General features: G+C 39.7%; 1 protein-coding gene across 1 annotated transcript in view; it reads right to left on the bottom strand.

The window, feature by feature from the left end:
* Positions 1–20,634, bottom strand: part of Frem2 (FRAS1 related extracellular matrix protein 2) — a 192,818-nt gene that overhangs the window by 110,698 nt on the left and 61,486 nt on the right. Inside the window, exon 3 of the mRNA XM_023715094.1 lies at positions 4,148–4,294. Within this exon, the coding sequence (XP_023570862.1) occupies positions 4,148–4,294 (147 nt within the window). The remainder of the gene's footprint in view (positions 1–4,147; positions 4,295–20,634) is intronic.

The following is a 20,634-nucleotide window of genomic DNA, read 5'->3' as shown; positions in this document are numbered from 1 at the left end:
TTTTTGACTAATTCATAAATGCCTAAATAGAATGATAAAAGGTTATAAAATTTCATAGGGATTTAGTGGAATTTGGACCCTTAAGAGAATTGAATTCACCTTTTAGCAACATGGTCAGGGGTTTCTTTATAGAACACCCAGAATAGCACACAACCATGTGAACAGAATTGGAACACTAAATATATAAGGTTATTACAAGCAGCATCCTCTGTTTACTTAGAAGTTCATCCAAGGTCAATTTCAGAGGGCTAAGAAGCCTGAAGAAACACTGTCACTAACTATAGCACCATTTTTATACCAGGAACTCAAACCACCTGGTGTATTATTCAAAAACCAGTGAACACATTTAATGCCACAGACAGATTATACAATCACAATACTACTTGCATATTCAGAACCTCTTAATGAATCAAATTAATGATTTTCAAATATATTTTTTAAATGTTGACATTTAAATGTTTTAAATGTTCATAAAAGTGGGCAGACACAAAAGGGAAAATAGTCTTGTGGTTATTTGATTTTTAAACTTGAAAATTACTTATTTGTAACATTTTTCATTTAATTGAAGAAATTATATTTCTGATGTTTTTCTCAAATGTAGGATGAAACTGCAATAAATATTATGCATTAAACTGCAAATACTCATTGAGTGCTTCATATGTTTTGTGCTATATGCTGGGTTTGTGTCAGAAAACAGAACAGACAAAAACCTTTATCCTCAGACTGTCTATATATGATTAATTAGAAGATTTATTTCTTTTTCCTGATATACTATCACTAGCCATTAATTTAATCTTAAATGAAGATAAACAAAAGTTTTGTTAAAAGTTCTGCCTTGGAGATCTCAGATCAACCTGACAGATACTGCACGGCATACTTCTTTTTCAGTAGCAGGTAAAGTACGATTTATTGAAAGGCAAGAGGGAAAGGGTGGAGAGTGAATTCTAGGATGCCCATCCTATCCAGAGCTGCAGGCTTCTCACCAGCTGTCTGGTTCGCAGTGCACACAAAGTGCTGTCAGCACCTCTGGCGACAACCACAACCCACCACGGAGGTGAGGGTGGAAGGAGCTGTTCTCTCTGAGGATCCAGAACCCGTGCTGTTTGCTGACCTGCATTTCCCAGTTGGCAATGATGGGCAAAAATACCTTAGTCAGCCTCTGGTAGCCGCTGCTTCTTTTTGTTGTTTGTTTTTCACCAGCAATGGCTCTTTCCCCAAAGATTCAAAAGGCAAATTAAAACCAAAAACAGAACCCATGTAACATAGAGCACAGTTGCTAGCTTGAAGTAGACACATCGACAACATGACGGTCAAGATATTCAGCCTAATAAAAAGTAAGTTGCAATACCAAATCCCAGTTGTTACTATCTAAAAAGCCTATATGTTTTACTTTGATTATTAAGTAAAACTGCAATTGCCTATTTCTCTTTTATACAGAAAACTAATGTGGGAGTTGAACAAGGTACTTTAGCAATGAAAGAATAGATTTTATGTCCTGTATCAGCCACAAAGAATTATTAGACTTCTCTCGGTTTTAAAAACACTACAGTGCAGTGAGGATGGCCATGAACTGCAAAGCCAAGCCTCAGCTCTACCTCCTTCTAGCTGTGTAAATTTGGGTGTATCATAACCTCTAGCTTTGTCACTTATAAAGTAGAGGATATAATGGCGTTCTTCTTGAGGGGTTCACTTATGTAGTATGCTGGGAACGAGGCCAGGCACATAAAAGGAACTCAATAAACAATAAGTGTCAGTACTGCTCCAAAATCCATTTCCTAAACCAGCACCTGACAACGAGCCCTCAAGAAAAGCATAAATGGCTGTTGTCAGGAGCAGAAGAGATGGACACAGCGTTCCGTGTGCTCACTGAAGCACCTTGCCTTTGGTAATTATTTAATAGCTAGTGGCAAGGTCTTTGAGATTCAAAGACCATTGTCCTTGAATACTAACTCATGTTTCATTTATTAGTGGATTATGATGGTTACAAAATAAGTTCTCATCTTTGAGAAAATGCATCTACAAATTATCTGTAACTCATGACCCAGAGAATGGGCACAAATGATGTCCCATCTTTGGCTGAGCTGATACTTTTTTCTTTAGTTTTAACACATTCTGGAAGGTCTTATGTGGAAGTGGAGGTCGTCTGGAAACAGCAGCACAAAACATCCTCGTCAGAAAGCATCTAGGAGACCGCCTTCTACTTCAGTCTGATGTCTACTTCAGGGCCTAGTGTGGATTCTGTGACCTTCTTTGGTGACGGCAGGTGTGGGTCACACAGAGAAGTCTTTCTGCCTATCACCCCAGTTTGCTAGTAACCATGTGAAGTTAACCAAATAAAGGTATAGAGGTTTTGTACAATTGCTAGATTCTCTACTTTTGTAGGAAATAATAATTTATTGAAAACATAACTCTAAAAAAGAGCTCTTGTTTGATATTTTAGCATTTAGCTTAAGGAAATGAACAACAAATGTTTATAAATAAGTTGGAGAGAAAAATCTGAAAAGTCAATTTTAAGACCTTTTGCAACTATTAGCTTTCCTGAAACATATACGAGCTACCTATAAATAATTAAATTCACTACAAGTGAGAATAAAATTCAAATAGATGAAAATATCCTTAACAGTTGCCTGAGTGCCCAGTGTTTTAGCTATCATGCTCTGTACTTTATTTGTTGTGTTTGCAGGCATGAAGCAGTTATGGCGAATCTTACTGACAACAGGATAGTAGCTGCAGAGCTTGTCTGTACAGAGAAAGTGTCCCCAGAGGACAAAAGAACTCAAGAACTCTCTGGTTAAACACAGAGTCTAGGTACCAGTCGTGTGGGAATACATGGGGCTAGCGAAGGTGGAGCTGCGTTGCTCTTGTGCTGGGCGAGTCTGCTAGAAGACCGACCTCCCTGGGCCCAGAGTAACCTCAAGAAATCTGCAGGGAAAGCATCTTCCCTCAAGTTAAAAAATTAAGCATTTCTAAACTAAGGCACAATTAGCATTGAGAATGCAAACATGCCAAGGGAAATCAGGGAAGGAATGGCAAGGAGTTATGGAGAAGGAAAAGCTGTAGTGAGGGGTGTGTGTGTGTGTGTGTGTGTGTGTGTGTGTGTGTGTTGGGGGGAAAGGAGACCAGTCATTGATAGGGAGTCTACTGGCTAAGGGTTCAAGGACCAACAAAATTCGAAATTAATCATTTTGGAGACAGGGTTACTAACTTTTCATTTTTCTAGCATTTTCTTAGATTCCTTAGTTGATAATCTCATTCAATGATACATTTTATGTGTATAAAAATCAACAGTTTAAATGTCTATAGAACTTTTAGTATTCAAAATAGTATAATTTTGGGGTGTGGCTATTTTTCACCAACATAAATACTTTGTGCCATCTGTGCCACTGCTTTAAAATGTCAATGTACTTTTCTCTGATTATGTGAAATCAAATATGAAATTGGAGTTGATAAAGTTTTATTCATTTCTTCTTAACTTAGTTTTATTCAAAATAAGTACTGTAGATGATCAGTATTTAATAACTTAATGTTGTTACAAAGAAAAGGCACAACATAGAATCTTTTATGTCAGGCATTGGTGTTCATGGACTTTTAGTGACCTACTTGAGTATTCAAGTATGACAAACAGTTCAATATATTTGAAATCCTATAAAATACTGAATAGTTTTCATTTATTTGTGAAAGTAGCCTTCATGGTTCTTTTTTTTTTTTTTTTTTTTTTGGCGGAACCGGGGATTGGACTCAGGCCCTTGTGCTTGCCAGGGAAGCGCTTATTCCACTGAGCCATCTCTGTGGCTCCCTCCTTCACATGTTTTACATTGATACTTCAGCAAATTTATTTTTATGGATGAACTACAAATTTGCCTAATGCTATTGTTCTTACCTTCTGAGTGGTTACTTCCAACTTTGTAGGGCTATTTTATATTAGAGAGGCTCCCATTTAGGTGGAAGGCTTGAAGAGGTGCGTATTTTGACACCAATTTGCTACTTTTTTTTTTTTTTTTTAGCCATTAAAGAATCTTTAAATGTCAACAACTCCCTAAAGCACTTAAGCTAAATCAGTGAACTAACTTGGTATTTTAAATACCTTAGAAAAACTGTCTTTGGTAGAAAAATGGGATTTGAGACAAAAATGCAAAATTAAACTTACTTATAAATGAAGTTTCTCCCAAATAGCCTCTACGTTTAAGAACGACATCTAGAAATTTGGAGTCTTCATTGACCAGGTAATATTCCTTTTCAAAGGAGATCCAGGCCCAATTCAGGCGAAAATGCTGGTTGGCCAACTTGTTGCCACCTGGGAAACAAACATTTCAAGTACTACATTAATGCATGCTTCAATGGATGACCTTAAAAATTCCATATTTCAGTTTACAGTAGTGTATATTTCATGCTGAGGATCCAACCCAGGGCTATTTGCATACCAGGCAAATGTTCTATCATTGGCCTGTACCTTGAGTTCCCTGCCCAGAGTAAGCTTAACAATTAGTAGGGCAATGTGGTTTGACACGCAGCTCTATAATACACAGTTGGAAACGTAGCTCACTGATTAGTGCTTGTTATGCAGGCATATAACAGCTGACCTAATGTCTCACAACTTCTTCGCTCTCTTAGGAGAGGGACTTGGCCAACGAGCGCGCACTACCAATAGTGCCTTAGAGGCTAGGAAACTGAACCCACAAGTTGCAGGCTGACCACAAGGTGCCGCTGCAGAGCAAGCTTATCTACAGAGCCGGCGGCTCTGCTAGGTTCTTTTGTGACGGTCTTAAAAACACACACAACTTCACAAATACCTTTTTCTGGTTCACAGAACAATTGGGTGGAAGGCTTTAATTATAACCACTTAGAGAAAAACAAATATTTCTTCCCCGCCTCCCTTCTCCTTTAGATTCCGCTTCATTCCGCCGAGCAAACAGACAGCTCTTTCTATTGATTGCCATTTTACTCTGAAGATAAGGCGCTCTTCTCCCAGCAGGCCACCAGAAGGGACCTGGCTGGCTGCCTATCCCCAGAAAGCGCATCTTGCCTGTGATCTTTCTAATGTGAAAGCTACTCTGCCGGGTACACGAAAGGGGAAATGACTACCAGTTGATCTTTCTGCACCTATTCCTTAGCTTTTGATCTACACCAACTATTTCAGGAGAATGTGAGGTGTATAAACAAAGACATCAGTAATTCCTTTTAATTCCTCCTGGAAAAGGACAGGGAAAATAACCCAAATAATAAACATAGCTAGAGGCTAAACTTTAATTCTAGCTTCTCTTCTTCTGAATTCAGATCAAAAGAGCTGTTAGAAGAAAAGAAAGGAGATAGGAAAATGGCAAGAATTTAATGACTGAAGAGTAAAATTTCTCTACCTGGGGAAATGAGTGAAGAAATACTTGAAAATCCATAGTTTTTTCCGCAATATTTTGAAATTAGAAACTATATGAATTTCAGTTAATGCTAAAGGTTAAAGAAAATAACATAAACAAATGGGATTTAAGTAGGAACATTTGTTTTCTTATTTATTGTTGTTGACTTATAAATTAGCATAATTCTTTTAAACAGAAGCCGAGCAACAAATGCAAGAGGCAAAAGATGTTTACATCACTTGGTCTTATCAGTTCTTCCTGGAGGAAGCAAAAATGTAAGGAATCATACGTTATAATATTTGTATAATAGCCCTAGCCCTGAAAAACCTAGAGTTTGTTACATTGTGGTAGATCAAAACAATGACAGCTTATTCAAGCACCAAACAGTAAATATAAAATTCTTTCATCAACACTTAAACAGATGATGCTGATGCTGTGAATGTAGCTACCTAAGACACATAGCATTAAACACACCAAAATTGTTAGGCTTTTCTACTAAATGGGATTATAGACATTAAATGTTTATTTATTTTAAATTATAAAATATAAGGAGGCTGGAGGCCAGAAGTTGTGTCAGTTCAGGAAGGAAATGCGGTCTCCGCTTTTTCCTTATGGACTTGTGTGTGGCATCGCCTGACCTCTGTGTGCTTCTACTTTGAATCTCAGAGAATGCGACCAGATGGCTCGTTGGACCTGGACTCCAAGGTCCGCCTTATTTCCTACTTGCCGTGTGACCCGGCTCCTTATTTCTCTAGACCTTAGTTTCCTCTTCTGCAGCCTGAAATCCAATGTTGGTAGTTGCTACCTGTGAGTGATTTGAGGATCAAGTGAGATAATCCAAAATGTGCCCCCAGGGAGCTCGCAGCACCACGCGGCCACTGACGATGACGTCTTCCCACGCCATTCAGCCTGCTAGGCTCTGCCACACGGGCATGATTACAGCCACCCTGCATCCCCACGGCCAGAGTGGTCATCTCCCCATGTCTGCTAGCGGCCCTCTCTCTGTTACTCCATTGCCTACAGCTATGGCACATGGCAAGTCAGTCCTGCTTTGTGGAGCTCCAGGCTCAGCCTGCCCTGCCCAAGTCCCTCCTGTTAGCCCCTCAGCTGCCTAATCTGGCCAAGCCTACACTCCTGAGGCTGTAGGACCTGCACCCTTACTCACGGTTCCCTCCTGTCTACGATGTTCTTCGCTGGTGCCCTGCACTCTGCAGGGACCCTGTCTCCACCTCCTTCCTGTTCCCCTGCGGCCACCTCACCTCTGTTACTCAGCAGTGCTTACTTCCCAACCACACTGTAAATGATGAATATTAGCCAATATCTCTCATGCAGTTTGTATTAATTCACTAATTTACATCAGAAATCGGGTGTCCACTCTTTTACTACTGTAAGCATTTCATCAATTTAATTAAGACTTAAAATAAGTTATATTTTTAAGTGAACTTTTACATGAAAAGAACTTTGTGTCCTACTTCTCCCAAGTATAGCAGGTTCAGGCAAGCCCATGTTTTATTCCAAACTTCTTGTCCCACTACCACAGGCCATTCCTTACCCATCCTAACACCTACCGTGTCACCCATCAATTCTTTGTAAAACCTATTTTAATTATGCCTACTTATGGCACACAGCATAATGACTATGAATACATGTATTATGATCAGAACACAGCAGTAAGAATTTCATCTGAAACATTTGTTGAAAAACTTATAATGTGATCACCAGAGGCTGAGAATAGTGGCACAATAGAGATGGGGGAAGCCGGATAATGGCTACTGAGACACAGTGGGGTAGAAAAAATAAATCCCGGTGCTCCACGGCACAGGGTGGGCAGTCCTGCTCCCAATAACCTAGGCTGGAGCTTGGATCTTGAGTGTCCTCTAAAGGTCAATGTGTTAAAGACTTGGTCTTCAGCTTGGTGTAATTGAGAGGTGACCCAACCTTGAAGAGATGGGGCCTTGTGGAATGATGCCAGGTCACGGGGGTGTATCCCTGAGGGAGACTGGAGCCCTGGCCACTCCTGTTCTTGTCACTTCGACTCCAGGCTGCCACAAGGTGAGCACATTGCTTCCTATGTTATTCCCCTGCCATAGTATGCTGCTTCACCAGACTCAAAGCAGGAGGGACGGAGGACCACGGACTGGAGCCTGGGAAACTGTGAGCCGAAAGTCCTTTCTTTCTTCTAAGCTGATTATCTCCAGTGTTTTGTTACAGCAATGAATAGACAACTACCATAGCCTATTGAAGTGATGGGGAATCTTTTAGAGCCTTGGGCGACAACAGGCAGGCACTCACCGCTGGCCTAGTGTGTATTCATTAATAACTAGAAGAGAAGGCCTCGAAGGCTCTAGCACAGAGAAATTATAAAGAAAAATGCTAATTATCCTGATTTGACCAGCATACCTTATAAACATACCCTAAAATGTCACCCTGTCTCATCACTTCTTTTTGGAGCGCAGGGTCAAGCCACGTCCAACCTCGCTGTTTTCTGTATTAAGTGGGTGCTTCTGAAATGGTCTATGGTAGTCACTGTAGCAATATCATTCACTCTAAAACTGGGATTTTTAAAAGTACATAGTTATTGAAATTGAGAAGATAAAATCTACAAGCTTAACTCTGGCCATAGTTAAATACTAAATAACCCTTCTGAATCATATACACGTGAATTGTACTTGGTTTCTGAATGTGTAAAATCTCAGTACACACTTACATATGAGTGATGTAAGGGTTTGAGTAACTGAGCTATAGCTTGTTTAACTCTCTTTACAGTTTTAACTGTAGTCTTCTATACCTAAACTTTATATTTTATCTAAAGAATAGAAATCTACCTTATTTATTACACACTATGTATACTCTTCTAAAAACTCAAGAATGGGAATAATGAGTTTTAAGTTATAGCTTACCAAATGCGAAACTGTAGATGAAATTAAATAACTTAAAATCTGACAAATTGGACTTACATGTGATTTGTTGCCTTTCTAAAATAGGTTGTTGCCTCTGATGTTGAAAAGCAAATGTCAGCATCTTATTGGAAACAAATTAAAGCCCTTAGCTTGTGTCATAATTCACACAATAGGTCCCTGACAACTGATAACTACACTCCCTAAAGCTCTGTCCCCAAACCTTGACAGTAAAGCCATTAACATTTTGATGAAAAGACTCCTTTTGAACTTTTCCAGCTGGTCTCCAGCCCTTTTTATTTTCCTGTTCAACTCAAACCTAGTAGTTATTTTAGAATAACAAAGAACTGCAATCTTCAATTAACCCTCCCTGAAAGCACAGAGTTCTCTATAGACAAAGCATAGTACTGTACTCCATTCATAAGAAACTAATGTCACAGTTTTGATTTGTGGGGGTTAAAGGTGGGCACTCCTTTAGCTTTGACAAGAAATTTCTTCTTGCAGAAAAACTATTTACCAATAGCTTTATATAATTTCATTTTTCTGGAATATAGTTCAGCTTGGAAGAGGAATTTGAAATAAAATAGGTCTGGGCTGGGAAGATAGCTCAGCAGTCTAAGTGCCTGCCTAGCAAGCAGTACAGGGGATTGAACCCAGGTACTTGGCACTTGGGTTCAATCCCCAGCCCCAAGCCTTGCCAGGTGTGGTGGCACACCCTATAATCCCAGTGCTGGAGAGGCTGAGACAGGAGGATCACTACAAGTCAGAGCTTCATAGTGAGACACAGACATTTATATTAGAAAAGATTAAGATAAACTTGCCTAATTAATTAGGAAAATTAGATAACTGGATTGTTAAGCGTATTTCATGAAGTCTTATTCTTTTAGAGGGAAAAGTCAATGGTAAGATCTACTCCATCTCCATCGGAATTACAGTGCTGGTCACTTTGATGAGAATCTGAAAGTTCCAAAAACTGAGGTTTTAGAAGAGTTTATATGGTGTGTAATAAATAAATAAGGTGGCTTTCAGTTCTTTAGATAAAATCTAAAGTTCAGTTATGTAAGATTATAGTTTTAATAAAGTTCATTTCTTTACTATTTCTGTAATAGCGTTATCTTCTATTTGCATTATCTTTAGAATCTTCCATGAAAGAATCTCTGGGAGGTTGTAGAATCCTGTTCTCTGGGCCTTAAAATCAGGTTGATTTACTTTTTACTAAAAACCACCTGGCACAAAGCTGCAGCCAACTTGGCTCTCACTGGGGCCCCAGATTTGGCATTCACCTATGGGACACGGCATGCACAGAGACAGCACGCGTGAGGCAGAGACTGGCAAGTGCTGTGAGGGGGCCTGAGGCTGAGCCGTGGGGGCGCAAGACAGAGAGGGATTACTGTGAGAGGATCAAAGGCAAGCTCCTGGCAGAGACAGTGCTCAGTGGGCTTTGAGTACACGAAGGCCCTTGGACCTTTAAGGAGGTGGGGAGAAAGGTGTTCGTGGAAGATTAAGTGCAAGAGAGATAAGAACTCCAGGAGAAGTGGAACTTGGAAGAGTCCAACTTGGTAGGAGTTCAGAACGTTTAAATATTCATTTCCTTCTCCTTTTCTTTTGGAATGGATTAAATATTGTAGACAAACAGTACTTAAGGTGCATTCAAATTTTGTTTCAGAGGGAGGGACTGTTACTCTTCCTGAGGCCACCCAAACACCCAGAGCTGACAATTAGTGACCCAAGAGCAACTGTGTGCTGTGTGACTGGTGAGATACCCAGAGCCCTTAGAATTAGACCCTGAAAATTGGCTGATGCTTTTCCTTTTTAAATGTGTAGGCTACCTCATAATTTTAGTGATTATTTTAGTCCAGTAGTCAAGTATTCAAATATTGCTACCATGTGCAATTTTTGATCACTGGCATATTATTTTTTCCTCCATTCTGTGCAGCCAACGTACCCAATTGCCAGCTTTATAAGTTCCACAAAGAGGCAGCGCAGCACAAGGGGGCAGATCCAGGAAGAAATAAGAGAGAATGTGGGGGAATACAGAGAAATGGCATGACAGAGACCAAGGAGGCGGAGAGCTCACATAGATCTGTTAGACACACCCCCTGCAGTGGTCTTTTAGGTCATTTTCTGGAAGCACACAAATAAGCCCTTTATAGCTAAAGGGATAAATAGAGACGTGGTGCCTTGGCAATCACTGCTTGAACTACATTAGCTTGGTTCCAAGGATGGATTAATTCATCCTTGAATGCTATTCTTCTGCAGGCTCTAAAGATGACTTACTGAATGGTGTGGGAGTGAAGATGAAAACTACCAAGCATACCAAATTTCTCTAGAAGCCAAGAGTCCCACAAGCCGCCTCATCACAGGTGTCTTTCTTCGTTGGGCAAGTGATTTCATCACATAGGTACCAAGTGGGTATGTGGACATGAGATTCCAAAGACTTAAATTCCTATTTGATTTCTGCTCCAGAGACAGTTATACAGTCTATCCTCATTATTCCTGGGATCTGTATTTGTAAACTTGGCTACTCATAAAAATGTGCTCCTCTAAATGAGTACTTGAGGTGCTTTTGTGGTCACTTTGGACATGTGCTTTGTGGTGTGCAGACAATAGCATCACTTGGCCTTTTTCAACTTTTCACTCAATGAATATGTCTTTTTCACAGTCTATTTAGTGCCATGTTTCTCACACTTTTTGTGCTTTTCGTTGATTATTTCACTGTTCAAAGTGGTCTCAGGTCATAGTGCTGCAGTGCTGCCTAGTATACCTAAAGTATAAGAAATTTCTAACATACATGGTATGATTGAAATATAGCAGTATTTAAATTTTAAAAATTACAGCAAAATATATTAGTCCCCCTTGGGATACTCCACCTTACTTTGAATGCACTTACTGTATCATTCATCTCAGTGTCTGAAGCAGTTCTGAAAGTTCTTGTTTGTATCTTAATTATGATAAAGAATATGAATGCTGCTGCCAAGTAACATCCAAAAAAATCCTTATAAAAACATTACAGTACGTCCTCATCCACCTCATCTATTCATAAAAGCACTCACGAAAGAGGATTTCCAGAAAGTTGCAAGAATGAAGGAGAAGTGTGTTTGAAGCAAGGGGGAGTATTAGAGTGGATTAATAGCAATGTGTTTCTTACTGTAATTAACAATTAAAGTTTACTCTATTTTAATCACACCTGGTACTTCATGCAAAATGTACATATATTAGATACATTCTGTTCTCTTATGAGTTATGTAGAGTTGTTAGACATGAGTACGATTGTCTCAGGTTTTACTTGTTGCTGGGACAAAATACCTGACACCCAAACTTAAGGAAGGAAAAGTTTATTTAGTTTACAGTTCATGGAGATTTCAGCCTATACTTGGCTGACTCCCAGGCAACCTGGCACATGGCAGAGGGCTGCAGTTCACGGCAGCAGAAAACAGCGAAGAGCAAAAGGAAGGGCAGCAGCTGGGCTTTCAGTCAGCCTCTCTCCCTTCCTCATGTTATAAACAAGCTACCCTGGGATGGGGGTGTAGAACTCATGCAGTGTCCCTGCCCTCCTCTTGTACAGGATGAAGATGTTTACAACTAAGAATCCTGGCTCTCTGCTGAGTCACTTAATTAGACTTCTAAACTTCCCAAGTTGACAGAAGGTGTGAACCACTACAACCATGCTAATGAATCAACTATATGTATGGAATAGTATGTCTTTGAACAAAACACACATAAAACATGCTACCTACTGATAAGCTGATGAAATGTTGTGGTTAAAGTTCACAGGAACTTAACCCTGTATGTTTTCTTAGGAACAATCACTCAGGATTTGATAGTTCAATATTTTGACAATTTTATTGACCCAAACTCCCGTGAACAATGATGATCAATTACAGTGGCTCAGTGTGAGTCACAATATTCTTTTGAAATATGAAAAAATGAGACCAGAAGAGTGTTCTATCCCTCAGTACATTTTTCTTCTCTCTTTTTTTAAAATTAATTTTATATGAGTACATGTTTGCAGGTCACAATGATTACATTCTTTGTGGAAAGGTGGTATATGGATATAGCGCATCTCAGCATTTCTACGTTTTGTCTCACCCCTGCTCCACCTTGTGTCCAACTCTTAGTTACCTGCCCACTTGCAAAAGATCCATATCCCTGTTACATTTTATTTTTCTCTTTATTTATAGTTTTAGCTTCTCCTATAATTGCAACTGAACAATACTCAAGCTTGTGCATTTGATTTATTTCACTTACAGTTATCATTTGAAAGTACATCCATCATACCACAAATGATTCGAGTCGTTCCTTCATTATAGAAGAGTACTGTGTTGCATATAAACACCATCTTTTCTTTTACCACTTATCTGTAGATGGACACAGGCTACTTCCAAGATTCAGTTGTTATGAGTTGTGCTTTGGAGAACACACGTATGTGTGCATCACTGTGATGTATCTTTACCTCTTTGGGATGATACCTAAAAGGGGACAAGCCTCTTATAGGGTCTTATAGGTTTTGAGGCCTCTTTTTCTTGGCTTAGGCTTAGGAACCCTCACTCTTACTCTCCAGTGGGCAGCGCTGGCTTCATTCCAGTCACCTGACCCCTGGCCATAATGGCACTGGGATGTGCACACTATAGAGGCTCATGGTTGAAAGGTGTACCGCTTCTTGCATTACCACCTAATTTGAAGATATGTGAAAAGAATTTATAGTTATTATAGTTATTATTATAGTTATTATTATTATTTTATGTATTTGGTTGTTACAGGATCTCACTACACAGCTTGGACTCCTAGTGATCCTCCTGTTTTCAGCCTCCCCAGTGCTGGGATTACAGGCGTGTGCCTCCACACCCACACCCAGTCAGTGGCTCAGTGTGCCCTGGGGGCGGAGCCGGCATGGCATGTACAGCTAGGGATTGAATCCAGGTCCCTGTGCTTATCTAAGCAGGCACTTAGTCCACTGAGCTATTTCACCAGCCCTATAGAGTTATTATTATCTTATCTCAAAGTACTATACGTGGAATGAATTCTGATCACAGAATTGCCTCTAGTCCTGTGGCTGAAGCTCAGCTTAACTCATTCCATTCTAGGACCTGGGCTAGAGCACAGCCCACACCTGGGGTGCACACATGCCGGTGCTCAGGCGGGAACCTCAGTGGCAGACCTCAAGAAGGGTGGTTTTCTTGGGCCATTAGGAATCTTCAGAAAAGGAACTCGTAAAGGAAATGAATGCTAGGTATAGTAGTGGGCTCGTACTTAGTTTTTTTTTTTTTTCTTTTTTTTAAATTTTATTTATTTATGTGTGTGTGTGTGTGTGTGTGTGTGTGTGGTGCCAGCTCAGCCCACCAGGAGGCTGGGCTGGCTGGCATGTGGTGCTGGGGGATTGAACTGTGGTCCCTGTGCTTTGCTAAGCTTGTTCTAAGTAGGTGCTTTAGACCACTGAGCCATCTCACCAGCCCCTCGTACCTAGTTTTAATCATTATTGTGAAACAGAGATTCAAAATGTAGTGTAAGCTTATTCATCTTTAACTTTTTCCCATGTTCCTGGAAGAATATTTGGCTCTTAGGCAAAGAGAAATATTACATGGACATTTAAAGCAATGCCTAATCCTGTTTTAAGTGAAAATCCAAACAGCACTCTTTTGGATATCTTTTTCTTTTAAAAAAGAATGACAGAAAAGATCCCCACAGAGTTGGCTCTAGGGGCTCTGCCTAGGCCTCTTGGGGCATAGGCAAGGTCCCTGCTTGGGAGGAGATGGCATAGCTGTCTGGATTCTGGGCAGAGCTGTGCTGATGTTATGGGATTGGGCTTACTGCAGAGAATACCTATTCTTGGTATCAGGGCCAGTAATTGCAATCTTTGCTCACCAGAGCCATGGGCTTGGACCAGCCAGCACTGGTACCACACAGGCATTGGCCACTCAAAAGACACATTTGACAAAAGTAACTAACACATGAACACTGATGTGAATTACTCAATTCAGTTTGGCCTTGAGAAGCCTGAAAATGTCTGAAATAAAATGGACACACTACAGGGCCTAGCCAGCATGATTTTTATAATATATACATTGTCTCAATGCATCTCAGAGAAACTCCACAGATTAGTAATTTCTACCTTCCTAATTTGGAAAGGGAGAAGGTAAGTGTCAGGTTAAATAATCTACTTCAAATTCCAATAGGTATATGGCAGGTGTACCATTTGAATCCATTCTGCTAGTATTTTTCTGAACTTCCTAATAAAAATCAGATTATTTTATTCCAGTTACTATTAAGTAAAATCCTAGTTTACTCAACTTAATTTATAAATTAGTATTACTAAATGGAAGCAAACATTATCCAAATGACTTTTCCTCTAAAATCAGCAAACATCTGGCAGCTACAGAATACTGAGGTCACCCAATAGTAAGAAATCTGTACTAAGACAAATAAACAAAGGGTGAATCTCTCAGTATTTGAGATGAAATTAAAGAAAAAGTAACGCCAACTGCCTTAACCCCCTCTTGCCTTCTGAGTGAATTCGAAGCCAGCATTAAAGGTGGGAAGGCTGGAAAAACATCCCATCTTACAGGCTGGCTGGGGCAACTGTGAAGTGACCGTGGGGTCAGAGTCAACAAGCTTGCACCTGCTGGGACCCTGCATGCTGTTGAGGCTGCCCCTTCCCCAGCCCCAGCCCCAGCCCCAAAGTAAACATATTAGCTGATTTTCATCCTCTGTAACAAAAAGAAAAGGTAAAGAGGGAGCACCCTCAATTTACTTCTCCTAACCTAGGGTGGAAGCACCTTTTCTTAATATAATTTGACTTAATTAAGACCCATTTTACTTTCTTAGAGCCCTAATGCCAGTGGAACAAAAGCTTTCACTGTGGTATGTGTGCCGAAGATAAAGAACTCAGGTGTGCATCCACGGAGGACACAGGATGAAGCAAACACACCACAGCAAGGCGAACTCTCCTGTTCCACATGGACATTACTGGATTCTCACTTGGGGCCTTAAGTTAAAAGCTGACTCAATCATTTTAATGTGGCAACATGAGCTCTAAGAAATTTTTATTTATTGCTGAAAATGCAAGTTTAATGTATTTTATGCAAAGCCACAAACTAATTCAAGTTATAATTATGCTGGTGTACAATGTAAAATAGACTACAAGCATTTTAGAACAAGAAAGAATACTGGATTGTACTTTTTCCTTACTGACCCATGTTACCAGGCTCCACAAAAACTTGGATTTGAGTGTGATTATGGAGCAGCTACTTGTGGAAGATCCATTCTCAGCAGCCTTCATGCTTGGTCTGGTGGTCTTCCCATTTCAAAGGAAACAGTGATCTGAAGTACTGCGTTTAGCATAAGATCACAAACACTGTGTGTTAAAAATGTACATACATGTACAGCTCAACTTGGGAGAACTTATTTTTCCCTTCAAATAAATTTTCTATCATTTTTCTTTTTTACAAATAGGAATAAACATTTTTAAAAACAAACAAATGAGCAAACAAACAATACCTTCATAGCAATACCTGTGTCACTGAGGGCTGAGGGAAGCTGGCCAGGAACACTCGTATCCCATTCCCCCTTTGGAGAAAGGAAAATATACAAAACCAAACACCTGGTACAACAAGATTTCATGCATGCGCTGCCTGAAGCTACAAATAAATTTATTAGATCTCTTGCAATACATTCTTAAAATAAACTTAATAGCCTTCAGGTCTCTGCTCCAACCAGCACTGGATTCCTTCTGTGGCGCCAGACTTCTCCCCCACCCCAAGAGATGAGAAAGGAGGGCAGCGGCTGTTGGAGCCCTCCAGCCTCCAGCGCCAGGAGTAACCGGTTTAGCACCCTTTTGCTAATTCCTTGTGAAGGCAGGTTGGTTTCTAATCCCCATTTGTGTAACAGTACCACACATGTTACCATGAGACCCCGCCATAACAATATGTGTTACGGCCCGAGCTATATTTCGTATTATCTTTTGACAATGCGTTGTACCTACATTAAGAGGCAAACTATATCAAAGAGGAAAATACAGAGTGGTACTTTAATCTGGTTGCTAAAAGGGGAAAAAATCTCTAACTTGTTTTCATTATTATCAACATTGAAATCTGAAGGCCAGGATGGAGGGATTATTAGGGTGGGAAAGCGGCATAAAGCCATTCTGAGATTAAAATATCAGGATTGAATTTTAACTCGGTATGCTGGAAAGCTAGAGCTCAAAAAGAACTTCTGGAAGGTATTTGTTGTTGTTGTTGTTGTGCTTTAACTCACTGCTATTGTTGATTTTAAATCTAAATTAGTTGAAAAGAATTAATTGTATCTGTTCTTAGCAGCAAAATCACGAGGATTTGAAGTTTTTAAAATTTCTAGACTCAAAAAACAAAGAAATATATGACACCATACCTGGTTGCGCAGTTACTGCTCCTGGGACAAGCACTAGAAAGACTTGTCATTGCTGTCACTTAAGGCTGAAAGAGGAGAAGAAGGGAAGGCTAGAAAGCAAAAGTGGGGGTGGGTGGGCTGATTGAGACGCAGAGATAGATGCAGTGAGCGGAGTCTCGCTGTTGGCTTTGCTCATGTTTTTTTTTTTCATTTATTTCAGATTAGTTATGCAAAGCTAGCTTTTGTGCTCAACTTGTATTATTTAATTAGTCAAACCCTTTGGGGACTGCTCTGATCCCTTCAAAATTATGCACCAGCATCTCAGGTTAATATAAAGCCATTCATTTACATATTTAGCTACCAAAAGAGAAAAATAATCAAAATAAGCATAAAGACAAGTTGGTATGGTTTTAGAGAACTAGGAACTGTTTGAAAACAAAAGAAAAACAACAACAAAATTTCTAATATACAGCAGTCAAATATATGCATTTTTAACAGCTCTATGCAAGGTGTATATTCTAGGCAGAAGAAAGTGGTTCAAATATAGTCACTTCTTCAAAGTGTAGTCTCTAGTAAGAGGAGAAAAGCAGTACCATACCTGAATTATAGTAGAAAATGTAATATAAATGGGCAAACATTAAGTATTTGGGGTCCAGAGGAACAATGCATGAGAGGATGTTGTAGTGGGGACACCATGAAGGTTCCTCACAAAGAGCACAGTGGATAGACCCCAAGGACAGAGCTGGCCTGAAAGGAAGCGACCATAAAGCGACTGGTGCAGGGGAAGGACAGCCATGTGTGTGGGCAGCAGAGACAGTTCAGCTCTGTTGGCTTTGTGGAAATAATCAGGGGAAGGGAGAGAAACCCTGAAGGGTCAGGACATTCCAGAGGGGAGCTCAGGCCAGGAGAGATGTTTTCTGCTTAGCGCTTTCAGATATAATGATTTTGAAACAAGTGTTAGCAGAAAGAGGGGAATCTTTGTGCACTGTTAGTTGAAGGGTCTTCAGAAAATTTAAAATAGACCTACCATGTGAGCCATCCAACCCACTCCTGGATATATACCTAAAATAATTGAAATTAGAATCTTGAAGAGAGCTCTGGACTATCATGTTCACTGAAACAGTCCAAATAACCCAGCTGGGGAAGCAAGGCCCCAAAGCCTGTCTGAGGGTGAACAGATTTTATAAATGTGCTGTAGATGCTCAGTGGAACCTGATTCAGCCTTAGGGGTAAATACATCCTGCCATTTACGTAAACATGAATGAGCATGGGGGACATTATGCTAGGCAAAGTAAATAAGGCACAGAGAGATAAACACTGCAGCATCTTACTTAGAGGTGGAACTTAAAAGATTCAAACTCACAGAGGCAAAGAATAGAATGACGGCTGCCAGAGACTAGGTAGAGATGTTGCTCAGCAGCTTTCTCGATATTTAATGTAGAGCATGGTGACCATAGTTAAAAATATTGAGTTGCATGAAATTTGCTGAGAAAGTGAATCTCAATTAGCACCATACACAAAAAATGGAATAACTAGATGAGGTGACAGATATGTTAAGTAACCTGATCATGGAATTTCATAATATATACATAAATCAGAGCAGCACACTGTGCACTTCCCATATACCATACATGTATTGTTATAATTCTTATCTTTCAATTTTATTTGAATAAAATTGTTAAGGGCCAGCCAGATAGCTCATTGGACTAAAGCGCCTGCTTAGGCAGAACACAGGGGCTGGGGTTCGATCCCTGGCACCACAAGCTGTGCTGGCCCTGCTCCTGGGGCACACTGAGCGGGCAATTGAGGCTGGGCATGGTGGTATGCGCCTTCTTGTGCTTGGAAGGCTGAAAACAGGAGGATCATTATGAGTCCAATCTCCATAGTGAGTCCCTGTAGACCCTGTACTAAATACATAAAAAAGAGAGAGAGAAAGACAGGGAGAGAATGAATAAAACTGTTAAAGAGAAAAAAAAGTGTTGATTTGGTGGAATAATTTAGAAATTTAACTAAAGATAGACTAGAGATTAAAAAATCTTTCTGAATAATCCTCAATTAAATTTTCTGTCAGTTGATGAAAACATGACATTACAAGTTAATCTCTATATGACTATCAGAAAAACGAAGGTCTAGTCTCTAAACAACAGGAAGCCTTTGAATTTAGAAGTTACTACTAAAAGTATTTAAAAAAACTAGGAACAAATAAAAAAGAATTCCAGGGGCTGGTGAGATGCCTCAGTGGTCTAAAGCACCTGCTTAGAACAAGCTTAGCAAAGCACAGGGACCACAGTTCAATCCCCCAGGACCACATGCCATCCAGCCCCACCCCCTGGTGGGCTGAGCTGGCCACACACATACATACACACACACACACACACACACACACACACACACACAAATAAAAAATTAAAAAAAAATAAATTAAAAAAAAAAAAGAATTCCAAGTGGAAAACTGGCTAAACAAGATCACTAACCGTAATCAGTCACTATCATATATCCTTAAAACCCTGATAGATGAAATACAACCTTGGCACGTACTGTTGTCACACCAAACAATATTTTTATTAGAGTATTTTGGCAACTGATTTTATGTGGTGAGAAGACAAGGAAGAAAAGGACCCTATCTGCCACTGAATTAGTAAAAGTTCACAGTCTACACCTTTTATGCACAAATATAATAAAATTACCTTATTGTTGGTGTATGTTTGCAATAAGCAACAATTCTATTTGCTTTTAGGAATTTTGTACACATGCACACATCTGGAACCTCTTTACCCCTCCCCTGTAGGCCCCCAAGACCCCTGCTCCTCCCTACAGAAGCTATCTCCCTATTTCCTACCATCTTTGCTTTATTTTGCTCATAAAATCATTTCTATTCTGGGTTTCTCATATAAGAGAACCCATGAGACATTTATCCTCTGTATTTGATTTATTTCACTTACCATTAATTTTATAAGATCATTTTTCTATAAATGAATCAAATAAGCTTTTATCTTTTAATAAGTAAGGCTTAGAAGGGCACTGACTTTTGCTTTTTAACTTCAAAAGACTTCAGTTTTCTTTAGAAAATAATTTACAGTGGGGATATATTTGCTTTCATGTTAAAAATAACTTTTCAGGGACATGGAGATAGCTCAGTGGAGTAAATGCATGCCTAGGCAAGCACAAGGACCGGGGTTCGATCCCTGCTACTGCATGCTTGCCTGCCCCACCCTGAGCATGCTGAGCCAGCCTCCAAGACCTGGTGTGGTGGTGCACACCTGCAATCCCAGCACTGGGGAGGCTGAAAACAGGAGGAAACTGAGCGGCATAGTGAGGCCCTGTACCAAATACATTAACACTTTTTTTAAAGAATTTGTCAGTTAAGAAAAGTCATGTTTATTTTTTACCACTCTGGTTAAACATTGTTTTAGTGAAGAAATATATTTTATCATTGCACTATTAACCTAGCAATGATAAGGTGTTGTAGTAATCCTTCAATGCCATGCTGTGTTGAAAATTTAGAATAAAAATTATTGATGAGTCTTATGAACAATACTCCTACAATACATCTGCATGAAGTGCTAAGATCTTTATTTGAAGACCCTAACATTTAGGCATTCTGTATATTTCAGGGTTTCAAAATTGGGCTTTATGTAAGTGCACATAAGTTCTTAAATACTTACAATTTTTTCTTAGTCTTCAGGAAGATGATGCAAAGGAAAATAATCTAAAGGCCCATTTGTTTTGGGTGGGAGAAACTGTGACATCACTTCTTGGTGGAGTTTTTGATCTGTTTGGTCAAAATATGCATCATTCACCTTCCTCTCTGTGTCTCTGTCTCCTCTTGAAAAGTAAGCGAGAAAATGAGGACCAGTGTGACAAGTTTGCTCTTAGGCCAAGATAAACCAGAGTTTGCTTCACTTCGTTAAGTTTCTTCACTTAGTTAACAAACAATGTAGGTGGAATTTTATGAACATTACAAGGGTTGAGGCAATGATTATTATAGAGTATGCCTGCTGGTTACTGGAGTGCTCTGGTGCGCA

This window comes from Octodon degus, unplaced genomic scaffold (assembly GCF_000260255.1).
Source record: "Octodon degus isolate 3935 unplaced genomic scaffold, OctDeg1.0 scaffold00038, whole genome shotgun sequence".
In the NCBI taxonomy this organism is placed as follows: domain Eukaryota; kingdom Metazoa; phylum Chordata; class Mammalia; order Rodentia; family Octodontidae; genus Octodon; species Octodon degus.
The sequence above is the reverse complement of the archived record's forward strand: the minus strand, read 5'-3'. Positions and strand labels throughout refer to the sequence as shown.